We start from the raw sequence: 18,477 nt of genomic DNA, 5'->3' as shown, positions 1-18,477 counted from the left end.
ATTATTCTGAGGTTAGAATTTCCAAAAATTATTCTTGCTGCAGTAATCAAACATAAGAGCACTAAATGAGATAAAGAATAATACACTGGGGTGCCTGGGTGGCTCAGTGGGTTAAAGCCTCTGCCTTTGGCTCAGATCGTGATCCCAGGGTCCTGGGATCGAGCCCCACATTGGGCTCCCTGCTCAGCAGTGAGCCTGCTTTCCCCTCTCACTCTCTGCCTGCCTCTCCGCCTACTTGTGATCTCTGTCAAATAAATAAATAAATAAAATCTTTAAAAGAAAAAAAAGAATAATACACTATACACGATGGATCAGTAGTACGCTACGAAGCAGTTTATACCATTCACGTCGATATGAATGCATGCACAAAACTCTTAAGTGAGGACAATCTATGAAACTATTAAAAGAGGGAGCAATTACAGGGACAAATTGAGTTAGCCAAAAAAAAGCCCCTGGATAGTTCCCACCTGTACTGAAGTTATATAATAAACACCATGAATGAACTCTGTGATACATATGACATTAGGGAGCAGACCAGTAAAGAGAAATATGCAAGGCTCATCTAAAGCTATTACATTTTGAAAGAGAGCCATATAAAAATATAGCATTGTGATGTCCAATGCTTTCTTGGTCCCTACATACTTAACCTAGAACTATATATCATATCCATTCTTTTTATAGCACATAGAATGAGTTACCACATTATTTAAGTAATATGGTAATTTAGAAAATATTTTCCAAATTGTTTACAAATACAGATTATAGGAGCACCTGCCTTCAGCTCGGGTCATGATCCCAGGCTCCCGGAATCAAGCCCCGCCTCAGGCTCTCTACTTAGCAGGGAGCCTGCTTGCTTCTCCCTCTCCCTCTGCCTGCTGCTCTGCCTACTTGTGATCCCTCTCTCTCTCCCTCTGTGTCAAAGGAATAAATAAAAACAAACAAATACAGATTATAAGCCCGAATCCCTAATTTACTTTATCTTTTTATACTATGATAGTGAGAACAAAGCAAAAGCAGACATTTGATAACAATAAAGCCTCACTCTGGGAGCCATTATCTGATAATGAGTGCGCCCTAAGTTTTGCTTGCAAAAAGCCAGTTGAACCCTGCCCTGGAAGGAGCCCTCCACCCTCTCCCCTATGATAGATAGGCGACAAAAACCTGATTCAATGACAGGCACAGGGAGGGATAATCAGATTGAAACAGCCCACCAACAAGCCCATAAAAACCCCTAGACTTAGAAACTCTGGTAGGTAGGCCCTCAGGTCCCCTCCCTCCTTGGGACCTTTATATTATCACTTTGCTATCACTCAATAAATCTTGATTTGCTGCCGCCGCCCCCCCAAAATTGGGTTGAATTATGTCAAACAGAAAATACTATGTAATTACTTTGTTATGTTCATATGTTACGAAAATAAAATTGTACAAATGAAATCAAATTCTGCAGGCTATCAAGAATTTTCCATGGCGCCTGGGTGGCTCAGTCAGTTAAGCAGCTGCCTTAGGGACATGTCACGACCCCAGGGTTCTGGGATGGAGCTCCACATCAGGCTCCCTGCTCAGTGGGGAGTCTGCTTCTCCCTCTCCCTCTGCCTACTGCTTTGCCCACTTGTGCTCTCTCTCCCTCTATGTCAAACAAATATATAAAATCTCAAAAAAAAAAAAAGAATTTTCTATGCATGAATTTTACCTCATTTTCCTTTATGCAAATTTTCTTTCAGACCCTAATGCTGTCATATGGAGCAAGTGCTTATTAAATTTCTATTACCACAATAATCCTGTTTCTAATCAAAGTATTACTAAGATTTCACCTCTAACTAGTAACACAAGAGTTTTACTCAGCTTTTACCAAGATCTAAATTCTGGGCATCTCTATATGCTTAAAACTTGTTTCAAGATCTTCACTTTTTTTCTTTAATTTGTATCTATTTCATTGTAGTTTTCATTTTCACTAGAATTTTATGAATTGGGTTACCATTTTTCTAAGAGGTATGAATAATTAAATCTCAATTAAATAAAAGGGGAAACCAGACACTTATTTTAGCTTTTTCTTTAATTGTAATTATATAAAAGGTCCTTATTAAAAAAATCAGTGCAAAAAAAAAATCAGTGCAACGTTTCATGCATTTAAATTATTTATACAAGGATGTTCATTGATAAATCAATAACAACTTCATTATCTTACTTCCAGTTGAATATACCTAATATCCATTCATAGCTATAAAGAAGCACTTGTAAATTTAAAAATAAGCAAAATCTCATGATTATAGAAACTACTAACAAACAGTCAAGAGTTATTAATTCTACATTTTTTTAGGAACATTTAAATTTTGCCTCACAACATCCCTGTGAGGTGGGAAGTGTTCTCATACATGACAACAAAAGAAATGGACCAAGATGTGAGTATCAGATTACATGTAGGAATACGGGTACATTACGTCTTAAAGGAAATGTCATGTATAAACAACGCGACTTTGCAAATTTGGTTATTTCCCAGTATTTTTATCAGGAATAATAGCTATTTTGATTCTCAAGAAATAGGAATTTTTCTTCATGAAGGGCTTGTAAGTCTTCTGAAATTAAGTGGAACAAAGTCCAGGCATACATTGGAGATACCGATGGATGGTTCGGTTCAAGACCACCATAATAAAGCGGATATCACAATAAAGTGAGGCAAGTTAGTTTTTTGGTGCCCCAGGGCATATAAAAGTTATGTTCACACTATACTGTAGTGTGCTCAGTGTGCAACAGCATTATGTCTAAAAAAAATGAACATATCTCAATTTAAAAATACTTTATTGCCAAAAAATGCTAACCATTGTTGGAGCTTTCAGCTTCTGTAATCTTTTTTGCTGGTTGAGGGTCTTGCCTCGATGTTGATGGCTGCTGACTGATCAGACTGCTGAAGGCTGGAGTGGCGGTGGCAAGTTCTTAAAATGAGGTAACAATGAAGTTTGCTGCAGTGACTGACTCTTCTTTTCGCCAACAAATTCTGTCATGTGTGATGCTATTTGATAGCATTTTCCTCACAGAACTTCTTTTAAAATTGGGAGTCAGTCCTCTCAAACCCTGCTGCTGCTTTACCACCTAAGTTTATGTGATAGTCTAAATCCTTTTTTGTCACTTTAATAATCTTCACAGCATCTTCTCCAGGAGTAGATTCCATCTCAAGAAATCACTTTCTTTCTTCCTTTTTTTTTTTAATTTATTTATTTAACAGACAGAGATCACAAGTAGGCAGAGAGACAGGCAGTGAGAAGAGGGGGAGGCAGGCTCCCCGCTGAGCAGAGAGCCTGATGCGGAGCTCGATCCCAGGATGCTGGGATCATGACCTGAGCCGAAGGCAGAGGCTTTAACCCACTGAACCAGCCAGGCGCCCCAAGAAATCACTTTCTTTGCTCGTCCATAAGAAGCAACTCCTCATCCGTTAAAATCTGATGAGACTGCAGCAATTCAAATATAATAATGATGAAAAGTTTGAAATATTGTGAGAATTACCAAAATATGACAAAGAGACATGAAGTGAGCAAATGCTCTTGGAAAAATGGTGCCAATAGACTTGTTCAATTAGGGCTGTCACAGACCTTCAATTTGTAAGAAACACATTATCCAGTAAGTGCACTAAAGTGAAGCACAACAAAAGAAGGAAACAAGGTATGCCTGTGCAACAGCATTCTGCCGAAGAAACAAACATTTCTTTCTTCTGCTACATGGAGATACCTTAAAACACTATCTAGGAATAAAGAGGAATTCTAACAGTGAATTATCTTCTTTAAAGGTTCTACTTCTTTGGACTCTTCAAAGGTCAACTGTGAAGACTGGGTAATTTACAATTGTCATGTTTCTTCCATGTTAGTTACTCTCTCTCAGTCACGCAGTATTTGCATCTTTTCTATTAGAACAAATTGCTGATCCTCTTCTTCCACAGGAAACGGTGACTCTGCTAAGTTCCAAAACTTAAAGATGGCCACAGAAATCATCAGACGGCCAAGGAAAACGGACTCTTTTTGCAGAAGAAAAAAATCCAACTTGGGAAAACTGATCTTTTCTGATTTTACCCAAAAAACGATTCAGCAGGTATCAGAACTTAAAGAAGTAAGGCAGCTTTTCCACAAAAAGAAAAAAATGTTCAAAGCAGAATTTTTTTGTTTTGTTTTGGTGAGAAGTAGGGAAAAGGGAAAGGAGTCTACTTAAGTATGTAATTTTTCTTCCTTAGCATTTCTGCCCTAGATATATATCTCTCTCCAAAAAAACCAAAATGTGACAAATTATGTCCAATATTAGTTGACAGCTTGGCACCTGTGTAGCAAGACTACTAAGACAAAAGCTTATTATGAAAAGGGGTGACAGAAAGACGACAGAACTCCCGGTACCATGCTGAACAGAAGGACAAGAGTGGACATTCTTGTCTTTTTCTTTCTCTTAGCAGGGAAGCTTTAAGTCTTTTATATTAGCTGGGGGTTTTTCATAGATGTTCTTTATATTCTTAGTTTTTTTTTATGGTTTTTCCCATAGATACTCTAATTGGTTAGTGATTTGCTCCCCTCATTTGGTTTTAGAAATCTGTGCTTTGACAAATACAGAAATATGTTTTCTTTCTTTTTTTTTTTTAAGATTTTAATTATTTATTTGACAGAGATCACAAGTAGGCAGAGAGGCAGGCAGAGAGAGAGAAGAGGAAGCAGGTGCCCCGCTGAGCAGTGGGGCTCGATCCCAGGACCCTGGGATTGTGACCTGAGCCAAAGGCAGAGGCTTTAACCCACTGAGCCACCCAGGCGCCTCCAGAAATATGTTTTCTTTATTTTTACTTCTTAAAAGGCAATTGTCTGTTTTAAAGGATAAAAGAATTGACTGAGAGGAAGAATTATTTTATAAAACTGTCGCTATTTTTTTAAAGATATTTTTATTTACTTGAGAGAGAGAGAGAGAGAGAGAGAGAGAGGGAGAGAGAGAGCACACAAGCAGGGAGAGTGGCAGGCAGAGGGAGAAGGAGAGGCAGGCTCCCCACAGAGCAGGGAGCCTGATGTGGGTGCTCCATCCCAGGACCCTGGGATCATGATCTCAGCTGGAGGCAGTCACTTAACCAACTGAGCCACTCAGGCTCCCTGTCACTATTTTTTTTTTTTTTTTAAAAGCACATCTGTAGGCCTTAGTTTTCCTATCTAAAATTATGAAACCTGGGACACCTGAATGGCTTAGTCAGTCAAGCGTCTGCCTTCTGCTCAGGTCATGATCCCAAGGGTCCTGGGACTGAGCCCCACATTGGGCTCCCTGCTCAGCAGGGGAATTTGTTTCTCCCTCTCCCTTCCCCTGCTCATGCTCTCTCTTGCTCACTCTCCCTCTAAAAAAAGAAAAAAGAAAGAAAGAAAGAAAACAATGCAAATAATAGCATCAAAAATAAAATACTTAAGAATACATTTAACTAAAGAAGCACAAAACTTACATTCTGAAAAGTAAATAACACTATTTAAAGAAATTGAAGAACTCAATAAATGTGAAAATATCCCATGTTCACTGATTGATAGACTTATCATTGATAAGATGGCCACCAAAATCGTTCCACAGATTCAATGCAATCCCTACCAGACAATGGGCTTCTTTGCAGAAATTCACAGGCTGATCCTAAAATTTATGTAGAAATTCTAGGACTCAGTGTAGTTGCAACAATCTTGAAAAGGAAGAATGAAGGTGGAGGACCCAAATTTCCAATTGAAAACATACTACGCAAAGCTACAATCATGAAGACATTGTGGTAGCAGCATAGAATAAGAGATCAGGGTGTTAGAATTGAGATTTCTGAAATAAACCCTCACATGTACAGTCAACTGATTTTTGACAGGGGTGTCAAGACGATTCAGTAAGAAAAGAATGGTCTGTCCAACAAAATGTGCTGGGACTACCGGCAATCCACAGGTAAAAGAATTAAGTAGGGCCTCTATCTCACAATGCATGTAGAAATTAACTCAAAATGGATGAGACCTAAAGGTGAGAGTTCAGACACTCAGAAGAAACGCATATGTAAATCTTTGTGAACTTGAATTAGGCAATGATTTCTTAGATATGACGCCAAAACCATAAGAAACAAAGGGGAAAAAATAGATAAATTAGACTTAATTAAAATTTAAAAAAATTTAAAACGTTTGTATTGCAAAGGACACTACCAAAGGTGAAAAGACAATCTACGGAATTGGAAAGAATATTTACAAATCATTATCTGGTAAGGAGTTTATATATCCAGAATACACAAAGAATTCCAACCCAACAATAAAGAGACAAACAACCCAATTAAAAATGGATAAAGGATCTGAGTAGCCATCCAAACTTTTTTTGGCAAGACAAAAGTTTCCACCATCCAAAAAACATATACAAGTGGCCAAAAGGCATATGAAAAGATGCTCGACAACATTAGTCATCAGGGAAATATGTGTAAATTGAAACCACAAGCCCAAACACCTACTAAGATGGCCATAATAAAAAAGACAGATAATAACAAGTTCTGATCATGTGAAGAGACAGGAACCCTTACACACTGCTGGTGGGAAAGTAAAATAGTGCAGCTGCTCTCGCAAACACAGTATGGCAGCTCCTCTAAAGGTTAAACATCAAATTACCATGTGATCCAGCAATTCTGCTCCTAGGATAGACATGGAGAACCGAAAACATGAATCACACAAAAACCTGTACCTGAATATTCACAGCAGCGTTATTCATAACAATGGTGGAACTTTCAAAAAGTGGAAACACCACAAATGTCTATCAACTAGTGAGTGGATTAACAAAATGCAGGATATAGCCACACAATGGAATATCATCCAACAATAGACGGAAATGAAGTGCTGATACATTCTATAGTGTGGATGAACCCTGAAAAGTCATGCTAAGTGAAAGAACTGTCATAAAGGCCACATATTATATGACACCATTTATAAAGAATGTCCAGAACAGGCAAATCTAGAGACAGAAAGGTAAGTGATTGCCTCAGACTGGGGAAAAGGGGTGTGTGTGAAAGGGAAAAAGAAATTGTTAACAGGTATACGGTTTGGGGGGAGGTGAGGAAAATGTTTTAAAACGGATCGTGGTGTTGGTTGCACAACTCTATAAATATACCCCAACGCCCCTGAACTGTACACTTTAAATAGGTGAGTTAATATGTGAATTACATCTCAATAAAGCAGTTACTAAAATTATTAATGGGAATATCACCAGTTAAGTGAATGCTGTGGGAATTAAAAAGGTAAACTAATTATTCTTCATATTGATAGCTTTGTTGACCCTGTCCAGTATATATTTTTGTTGCTAATGATCAAGATGTACCAACTTATTTACCTCTTTCTGTCATCTCAGTAATGGCAAAACCATTCATTTATTTGCTCAACAAATTTATTCCTTATCTATTACATTTCTAAATGGCTTGAAATCATATTGGATACCAAGAAATCCAAGTCAATAAAACTTACTCCATAAGCTAAGAAGAATCTAGTAAGGGAGGTTAGTTAATAGTGGTAAATATATGTTGAACAATGACAAAAATCTGGATGAAAAGTATCCTGAAGTATGATACAGAAAACAAAACCTCTTGGAGTTTAGTAGAAGGAGCACTGCCTCAGCCAGGAAGAACCCTAAAGAAAAATGCCTTTGGAGATCTCTCTGTTCTAATCTAGCCATTAACAAATACTGATGCTGAATACCTCACATCTTCCCTGTACTTGCTTATACTTCTGTAAAATGAAATGGATGTACTATGTAATACAGAGAAAGTTTCTTCTACCTCCAAAGTTCTACTATCAATGTTTAAACGTCAATTTAGGCCAGAGTCATAAAAATGAACTATTTTCTCTACACTGGATATATGACCAAGCTAAACTCAGTGGAAAATGGCAAACTGATGGAAGATAAATGAAAGTAAAATGTACATTTATTTCAGAGATTTTTTTTTTAAATTTGACAGAGAGACAGTGAGAGAGGGAATGCAAGCAGGGGGAGTGGGAGAAGGAGAAGTGGGACTTGATCCCAGGACCCTGGTATTGTGACCTGAGCCCAAGACAGACACTTAATGACTGAGCTACCCAGGTACCCCAAAATGTACATTTATTTCAATTGGTTAGTCACATCTACATTTTTTTATCCCTACAAGGAAGGTGTAATCCCTGAAGCATGACTACTTTCAATGCATTTCAGTGTATTAATTGTCAGCTTATTTCCACGTGAAATGTGTTATCTCATGAAGCAAGAGTTGGCCCAATCTTTACTTCTGTCAAATGTATGTAGTACAATTCTCAATTTTAAAAAATCAATAGTCTTTAAATTCACTTCTTTGAGTCAAATAATAAGTACTTGTGTTGACCTTTTAAGAGACGAAATTTTTAAAAACGTATTTTGGTTATAATTGGTTTTAAAAACAAAGAATATAAATATTGTCTAACTTCACAGAAAATACATCATTGAATCACTCTGCATTGCTTTTTAAATAAAAAGAAAAAATATCAAAAGGACAAAAAATTATTCTATTACAATGAAAATGCACATTTTAGCATCTCTCACATTATTCAAGTACTTAAGAACACTTTCTATTAACATATTATCTTCAAAATTTCTTCATACAAACTAGGAAATTTTGAAGAAAATTAGACTAAGTCGGTTAAACTCAAAATTTAAATTTATTAAGAGTGACAGAATTTCAAAGATTATAATTAGTATTATATTTTAGCTTCAAGGTCTTATGAACCTATAGGCATTACTTTAGCTGACTCAAGCACTGTACCACGAGTATTCAATCCATGTACTCGATTTCTGTGAGGGAAATTGTTTCATTCACTGGTTTACTGACTGCCTATGATGCCAAGCACCAGGAATACAAATAAATAAAACACAACCCTTGCCCCAGGTGACACTGCTAATTTTAACTTCCATATGTAAATCAGGAGGTAAAAGGAATTTAACAGAGGAGGACACATGTGGGAATGAGAGTAAGTTTAGAGGCAGAGGTGCTAGAGGTTAAAGGATATACAAGGTTGACCAGTTGGTGGCCCAGTTACAGGCAGAAGTGGATGGGAAGAAATACAGAATGTGGGTACACAGCCAGTGCAAAGAGAAGGGAGAAAATTCCAAAAACAAGGAAGCAAAGACTTGCAGGTGAGAAAGCACAGTTACGTGGTTGATTATATGTGGAGAACTATAAGCAATTTGGAGCAACTGCTTCAGAAGCACAAGGTGACAAAGCTGGGAAGGCCTCATCTGATGACCATAGAATGGTCTGTGCATACCATGCCACAGAAATTGTGTGATTTTTTTATTTGAGAGAAAACACCTGTCAGAGTAATATCCAGGATTCATCTGCCCATGTATCCTCCCAAATACCTCCACCAGGAGTTTATAAAGTCATTACAACAATGAATATTACTAGCTAGAATACGTTTAAAATCCTTACCTTGGGCTAAACTATATGTAAATCAGAGTTTCCTTTTGAAAGTCTAGACTAGAAACAAGATGGGTCCTGCAGGCCCCTCCCTCTGTATGGCCTTATTTTAAAAAAACTTTAGCATCTTCATTTTTTTTTTTAAGATTTTTTTTTTTAACTTATTTGACAGAGAGACAGAGAGACAGAGAGAGAGGACAAGTAGCAGAGTGGCAGGCAGAGGGAGAGGAAGAAGTAGGTTCTCCACTGAGCAGGGGGCCTTATTTGGGGTTGAGTCCCAGCATCCCAGGATCATGACCTGAGCCAAAGGCAGATGCTTAACTGACTGAGCCATCCAGGTGCCCCAAAACTTTTTTTTTCCTTTAAGATTTTATTTTTGACAGTGAGAGAGGGAACACAAGGAGGGGGAGAGGGAGGAGCAGGCTTCCTGCCAAGCAGGTAGCCTGATGTGGGGCTCGATCCCAGAACCCTGGGATCATGACCTGAGGTGAAGGCAGACGCTTAAAAACTAAGCCCCCAAGGCACCCTGTCCCAAAACTTTAGCATCTTCAGATGAACCTTGCACACTTTGCTTTATAACAGACCTCACCATTCTTTGCTGCCATACATACCACGAATGTCACACATGTACATGGCTTATTTGACCTCTGCCTATGTTCACATCTTAATCTTGTCCCTTCTCTAATAAGAGGAAAGATGGGAATCCAAATTCAAAGGAAGAACATTTTCCTTTAAGTCTTAGAACAGATCTATATATCACACACCTCCCTTCCAATAGACTACCCACTTTTAAAAACAGAAAGGAAAGGATAAAAAGGAATTTTAAAAGCCCTCTACAGGGAAGAGATCATAATTAATCTAGGATCAATCTGTCCCATTAAGAATGACCACATGTCTAACTCCTGCTAGTCATTTTGAAAAGAGAAGCTAACAATCACTGGGGATGGACTGGTGAACATTCTTTCTCATTAATTATACTGGTAAGGCAGAGAGGGAGAAGGAGAAAGGACTAATCCTAACAGCAGGAAGTTAGTAATGTCTTTATCTCATATGAATAGTATTTTTCTTCTTGCAAATAACCTATATTAAGTGGTAACACCTGAAAAAAATGCTTCAGCAAATTTATACATTTTCTTCAAGATATTGTATAAGACATTAGAAGAGAATAATGGTAATTTTTTTAAAAAAGATCTTATTTATTTATCTGACAGACAGAGATCACAAGCAGGCAGAGAGGCAGGCAGCGAGGGAGGAGGAAAGCAGGCTCCCTGCTGAGCAGAGAGCAGGATGTGGGGCTCAATACCAAGACCTTGGGGTCATGACCTGAGCCGAAGGCAGAGGTTTCAACCCACTGAGCCATTCAGGCACCCCGAAGATTAATTTTTTAAAAATTCAGGCAGGATAGGAAATGTAAGTATACTTATTTAGAAAGGTAATAAAGTAAACATCCCCAGTCCCTATATTCTATTTTTTTATTGCATCTTATTTAAAAATACATAAATTGCTTCTCACCTCCCAGAAAATGTAAACTGTGTATATTATGAAATTACTATAACACTTCTTATAAAATGCTATCTGTTCACAATTATGGTAAAGGAAATTCTGACATCTCTAAATTGTTATAGTACAATCTCTCATAATCTGTTTTGCCCTTCAAATTAATTTTTAAAAAACCTAATCTAATTTTTGAGGTTCAATGGTGGAAGAATAATAATAATATTTAAGTCATTTGTAACTATAACAGTAAGGAGAATTCTACAACTTAAATTTTTCATCTGCATTCGTATTAATGATAAAGCACTTCTTGAGAAATCAAGTCCAAATTTTACAGATAAAATTTTTTTCATACAAAAGTTAGCCACAGAGATTATTTCTATTGTAGTTCCTAACTATGATCTTGTAAATTTTGCCTACTATTCACAAAAATGGGAGACAGAAGGCATAGCTGTGGAGAGTATAGTACCCCATAACTCTGAACATTCACTTTTTTGTTACTTGTATCATCTTTCAAGTAAGTACAAATGGTGTTTAATTCAAAATAAAGCACTTTTGAAAAAGTTTTAATATGTAACTGGAACAGTATATAAATTTTCTAATGAAATTTAGTTTTTGAAACTGTATCAAAATCCCTAGTCAGTTTTACTTTTTTAATTTATCTTTTAATTTTTAAAAAAGATTTTATTTATTTGACAGAGACACAGCAAGAGAGGGAGCATAAGCAGGAGGAGTGGGAGAGGGAGAAGCAGGCTTCCCGATGGGCAGGTAGCCTGATGCCGGGCTTGATCCCAGGAAACTGGGAGCCCAAGGCAGAGAAGGCAGATGCTTAATGACTGAGCCACCCAGGCACAACCTCCCCCCGCCCCCCCCTACCGCCCAACATCAGTTTTAAAGCAGTAACTTTCTGAAACTCTGAATAGGAAGAAATTACTCTATTAAATAGAACTGAAGTGAACCCACCCAGATTTCATAAATTCAAGTAAAACTGTGGTTATACTGGTTTAAAGCAAAATCAATATACTAAAGAGTAACATTTGTGCATACATCCTTTAATGAATCTGTTGGAAACACACAAAGTGGCAGAAAAATCTCTTTAACAGAAGAGAAGGTACATGCAGTACCCCCAAAATGTGTACATACTAGCAGCACCATAAGAATGTACTACCTAAACCTTTAAAGAATTTAAATATAATCAGTGCTTAAAAGAGCTTATTTTCCATTAATATAATCAATCTGTTATTAAAATTTGTCAGTACAAAAATAGCTTGGCAACCTACTAATGTATATACACTAGGTTCTGGACTCTCAGAAATATGGTAACAGCAGTTAGTTATCAATCTATTACTATATATGTGGGGAGCATAAATTCACAATGAACAAGATAAAAGGCTTTAGTTTTCAGTATTACATTCTAACAGCACCGGGAAACTATAAAATTAACTATTTCCAAAAGAATTTTAGATAGCTTTAAATCTTAAAAAAAGCAAAGCCTAGAATTTCTTATTTTTAAGAACAAGTAATTCCCAGAATTCCATACAGCTGATGCTATGAAGTAAACAGTAACTCCCTAGAATGAGAAAACAAAACCTTCCCCAATTTGTATATACTGGTCTATTAGTATATAGCTACTGTATTTAGTGCATAGCTAACCTAAGATTAAGGTCTTAAAAGATGCCCTGAACACTTCAGTGTGTCAGTATATACCTGTTCAGTCCCAAAATGATTTTTACTATTTAGGTTAAAAAATAATTTTTTTAAGAAAATATAGCAACTTAGATAAAAGGTAATACCATTTGCCCAAAGAATTAGTAAACATTTTTATCCTCACTAACTCCCTCTTTTACATACCTCTAAACTTTAAAAAGCATTTAAGTAAGTATACTAAAAACATATTAATTTATTGAAACTTACTCAATGAGAATGTTTTTGCATAGCTATGGTAAGGACATAAAAACAGTACTTGACTAAGGAGTACTGAATAGTCCATACATTCTAAACTTTAGTTCAGCAATATAATTAAAAAACAAAGAAAAGAGTAAATAATTCAAGGTAACCCTGTAATGCCACTGAGATAGAATATAAAAAGCTATAGTACCTTAGTTAATAGGTTTTAAAAAGCTCAAAGGTAATTTTAAAAAGTATTTGTGGATGAAATTTTATGTCTGGGATTTGCTTTCAAAATAATAAAAAAGCGGGAGAGCAGGCAGAGTTGTAGAAATAAAACTGGCCATTTTTTCCTAACTCTTGAAGCTGGGTATGTGTTCATAGGAGTCCACCATAGTATTCTCTCATATATATTTGAAAATCTGTTTCAGTTTAAAGAGTAACAAAAAAAATCTTGCTTATGTCTATAAAGCTAGTACTTTTTAAAAAGTACATAAAACTAACAGAGTAAAGAACCAACTATAACGCAATTGTTAAAATTTTCAGGACCAAAAGGAAACCAAGGCCTTCTTTTCATATGTGAATTAATGAATGCATGAGATTTAGACACACGGTTTGAATTTTAAGAGCACAAATTGGCTTGCTAAGTGCTATTACTCCAATCAACTCTTAATGAACTTGACTGACTAGGTCATTCTTCTCCATATCCTTCCTTCACACAAACATAACACATAGATATTCTAGTGACTTTGATCAACCGGAACAGAGAAATGGTGGCAAAATTTTCTTTTTTTTGTTCATCCTTTTCTGTTGAAATAAGTACTAAGGAAGAAGGCAAAATAGTCTACATAAACCTTTAAAAACACAGACTTTGTCTTCCATTGCCATTAAAAAAAAAAAAGCATATCAAGTTTAAACACAAGTTTCAGATTTAAATAAAAATTATTTTAATATTCTTGCTGTTTCTCGCTCATGAAACACTGATCTTATTTCTATAGAGTTCTCTTAGGGTAGGAAGTTATTGATTTCCGGACACTACAATGTACTTGTGCTGGGAATAATTTGACTAAAATGCACTCTTAACTAACTGGGAGTATCTACTGGGGTCAAAAGGTGAGCTGCAGTCTGCCCAGTTTTTACTAACCAACTATGTGAATAGGACAACTCACCTCCTGTGTCTCCTCCTCATGTGTCGAAGGCACATGTTTTCAAACTTGACATTTTTTACACTATAATCCAGCACACACACACAAATCTATGTATTACTGAATGAAATGAAGTTCCTATTCCTAATGTGAATTTTACTCTGATGTTTCCTATTTTATGTTTCATTTTTCAGAATGAAATTCAGATAAACTAAACTGATTTCAAACTACCACAGTTTGGAAGATCCTGGATTATACCATCTTTGAGGTCTCTTCTGTTATTTGGGGATTCTAACATTGGCTATAAAACATTGAATCTTTTATCTCAGGTGGAAATCAAAACTAGTTCAGAAAGAGAGTCTTTTGAAATCTCCTAAGCTAAGGTATTTTTAAGAGTATAACAAGAAAACTTTGAGATTGTGTAATACCTTTAACATAATTAAAAGCTTAAAATGACCTGTTAAATTTTTTCAGAACTCAAGTATCTCCATGACTAATCTATACATTCTAGTAGTCAAAGATGCTGTACCTTCAAGTCAAAGTTAAGTAACTCCTATTAGAATCCCAGGGACAAAGAACATCAAAGAAGATGACTAGTCCCATTTAATAACTCCAAATACTAAGGAATAGCAAAACAGCAAACATTCAGAGAATTTTAGGTGCATAAAGTAAACCTGAAGTAGTTTTTATAAGTGTTAAATACAAAAATTCTTATTTCCAAATGCTATAGTATTCAATGCACATGGCTCATTTAAGTGTTAGCCAAAGAAATCACATTTATAATTATGTTCAGTGCATTTACATCTTTTAAATGGGTATGTTAAATTTAACAGGAATAAAATTTTTCCTTCCCTCAACATACTTTTAAAAAACTACATACTAATCACATTGCTCTTCAATTGTAACTGTATTCAAAAACCTGTATGTTTTACTTATTGATGGGAATATAGTCTTCAGAGGAACTAATAAATTTTTCACGTGTCCAGTTATTTTGGTAGCAATAGAAAAGAGAATACGCTTACACTGCAATAGTTAAAGCATGATGCCCATGATAATTCTAAGATAGGTGTACTGTTATATGCAAAATTATTAGCATTTTTAGGAACAAACTTGTAATAGCCCTTCAGTCAAAAAGTTTTCCTAACACATTCCTTAAAAAACCCCTAACTAAATGCTTCTTCCTCAGGCTGATCATGTGGTCTCCCAACGTTAGTCCCTAGTATGTATAATCTATGCTGCCCCTAATATTCAACAAATTCAATCAAAGTTAGAATTCTCATGAACAAAGAGTCTGGAATATCTCACTTCACAAGTATTCTGAATATGCTAAAGAATTTGATATTTTAAAAATTGGTCCTCAAAAGAGATGTTCAACACAGGAAAACTATTAAATTTTAGTTAAAACTACTAGTCAAAAGTTTCCAAAGAAGGATAAAAATTAACTTTAAGACAATGACTGATAGGTATTTGTTCATATTTGCGATGCTGTAGTTCCAAAGACCATCATTCAAAAAATTATACAATATGGCAAATAATTACTGTAACTGGTTTAGAACACATTTAAGATAAATTATATCTTTTTGAAGTATCAAATTCTTTTACAGTTCAGAAGTACCTGAAGACTTATCTCCAGTTAATTGGTATAAAACACTAAATCTGACATTAACATTAATATGTTACAATAATATCGTTTCCTTCTGTGAAATCCTATGATGAGATCACCTCTAAGAGTACAGTAAAGCTTAATTTCAGAGTAGTAAGCCGATTTAAAAAAAAAATTATAACCTTCAAGAACACAGATGAAAGAGGAAACCAGGTTAACAAACGGGACTTTCGGGGGCTGTGTTAAAAAAGTAAGCAAAAAAGATTTACAATGATATATTGTTTCACTGAAAATTGATTTGTACTGCAACTAACTCAGGAAACCTTTTTCTACATAAAGGAAACATTCATTCTAGTCCATCTAGACATCTATAAACTAAAAATTCTTTAAAAGCCTTTCTGAGGTTAACAGAAACAGCTTTAAAAAAAAAAAAAAAAAAAAGACTGACCTGGAATTTTCACTCAGGGTTGTAACTCTGCAAGATTTATCTGAAACCAAGTAAGTTTCCGTATTTACACATTTTACTTAATCATGATGGTTGAATTGAATCTGTACCTATGTGAAAATGGCAATGCATTCTGAGTTGGTTCAGCCCTTGGCTCTGAGTTCTGTGTCACATCAGGTGTTCTTTCATCATCTGTTCCATTGATACTTTCTGGTGTCAAAGGAGACTGAAGATCCCCGCCTGCTGATTCCTTTAAAAAAAAAAGGGGGGGGGGTAAGGGATAAAAGTGTTATACTTTTGTTAAAATATACAAGATAATCTTAAAGTTAAAAGTGACTCCAACGTATGCTTACTTACAAACTATATTTCCATTGAAATTTGAGTCAAAGAGGTAAAAAAATAAAATTTAAAGGAGAAATAAGTTTTTAAAGCAAAGCAACTCAGAAGGAAGTGACCTGCAATAATACAAATTTAGAAATGCAGTTTCAAAGAACTGAAGAACTTTTGGGTTCATAAAGCAACTAGTTGGTTAGAATAATAATAGAATAATAATTCAAAGAATTACTTAAGAAAAAGAAGACAGAACAAAAATGCAAGACAATGTGATTTTACTCAGAAAGGTAAGAAGGCAAAGGGAAGAATGAAATCTCCAACAAGTTTTAATTTTTATCTGCCCTGCTTTTCAATTCCAGAGTTATCTACAAAAGCAGCTAGAAATCCCTCCGTAACATATACAGAGGTAGTATATTTCAGCTTGAATAATGGAATTATTTTTCTTCACAAAGTTTCCTGTCTTATTTCGATTTTTAATTATGTTTTGTCTATCAAGGTGAATTTAATTTGTTCCTCTAGAAAATAAGTGGAATCTAAAATGAAGCCCAAGCTGACACTTATTATTTAGATCTGAATTTGGTATTAGTAGAGATCAGAACTGAAGGGTCATTGGATAAACCTGTTAACCAGGGGAGGTCCTAGCACCAGATCATTTAAGTACAGCTTTGTGGACCCCCCGTGATCTCTGGACACTAAAACTTCACAACTGAAATATTAGGCTATGGTAAAGAAGAAAAAGAAAACATCAGTGTCCAATAGGAGAGTGGGTAGGTATGGTCATAAACTGCCAACCTGAAAGAATACAGGATGTTTTTCAAATAAAAACAAGAGGGGGGCCTAGATAGCTCAGCTGGTGGAGCATGCAACTCTTGATCTCAAGGTCATGAGTTTGAGCTCCACACTGGAAGTAGAGCTTACTTTAAAAAAAAAAGAAAAAGAAAAATATGTGTAATACAGGAAAATGCTTATATAAAAACATGAGCATATAAGGAGTTATCAGATTATGATAATTTAAATATTTTACACAAAAATAATGCACATAGAGAAATGCTAGGAAGGAATATAGAAAATATTAATGTGGTAAATAACTTACTTTCAGAGGTTTCTGGTTTTAAATTGTATGTATTTTATTTCACATTTAAATATTTTAACTAATTATACCATAATGCTATAAATTATACAAGTATTAAAGGTCAAAAAGGCTACTTTCTTGATTCTACCTTATCACTTAATTATTGCTCAATTATTAATGGAACCTCTATTTTGACCTTTGTTTCTTTAAAAAATTTTCTCCTAAATCCTCTTTGTTTCAAGTAACTGACAGTCAATGCATGAATAAGGTTTATTGTACAATGTGACAACAAAAAATGGGAATGATATCCCAAATGGCTATTTCGAGGTCAATTATGGACCATATCAATTAGCCAGAAAAAGTTGAAGCAGCATGAAGATATAAATCAGGGTTATTTCTCTTCAAGAAAGACCAAACCAAACTTAAATAATCAAGGTGGACTGTCCAATCAGTTGAACAGTAAGTTGATTCAGTGGAAATGAGAACAGAAACAAATTACCTTATGTTTTGTTTAAGATTTTATTTATTTTATTTGAGAGACAGAGAAAGAGAGAGCACCACCAGGGCAGAGAGGGCAAGGGAGAGGGAGAACACGACTCCCCACTGAGCAGGGAACCTGACACAGGGCTCGATCCTAGAACCCTGGATCATGACCTGAGCCAAAGGCAAATGCTTAACCGACTGAGCCACCTAGGTGCCCCACAAACTACCTTGCTAAGCTAAGAGGGCATAACCAGTGTTAGTAACTAAGGATTCACTTGGAGATTTGCTAGAATTGATCGGTTAGAGTGCGAGGGACAAAAGCAGATTCGGATTAAGAGAGAGAGAAGTTCTGCTTCCCACAGCCTTCTGGGGGGAAATGGGGGTTTTGGTGCATGGATCTTGGGGAGGCTAAGAATGTTGATGCTGCTGAAGTGGGAAGACCATTTGAGATGCAGGCTAGGAAAGAAAGAAGGAAGGAGAAGAAGAAAGGTATAGAAGTAACAACAATTCCAGTATGGCAACTCAACAAGCCTTCCATCAGAAAACTTGAATATTAGCTATATTTAAGTAAAGGCACACTTTTGTTACCCTACACATTAC

At 35.7% G+C, this 18,477-nt stretch overlaps 1 protein-coding gene across 1 annotated transcript in view; it reads right to left on the bottom strand.

The window, feature by feature from the left end:
* HOMER1 (homer scaffold protein 1) overlaps positions 1-18,477 on the bottom strand; it is a 130,776-nt gene that overhangs the window by 45,301 nt on the left and 66,998 nt on the right. The window contains exon 5 of the mRNA XM_080805113.1: positions 16,100-16,239. Coding sequence (XP_080661239.1) covers positions 16,100-16,239 — 140 coding nt within the window. The remainder of the gene's footprint in view (positions 1-16,099; positions 16,240-18,477) is intronic.

This window comes from Martes martes, assembly GCF_963455335.1.
Source record: "Martes martes genome assembly, chromosome: 5".
Lineage (NCBI taxonomy): Eukaryota > Metazoa > Chordata > Mammalia > Carnivora > Mustelidae > Martes > Martes martes.
The sequence above is the reverse complement of the archived record's forward strand: the minus strand, read 5'-3'. Positions and strand labels throughout refer to the sequence as shown.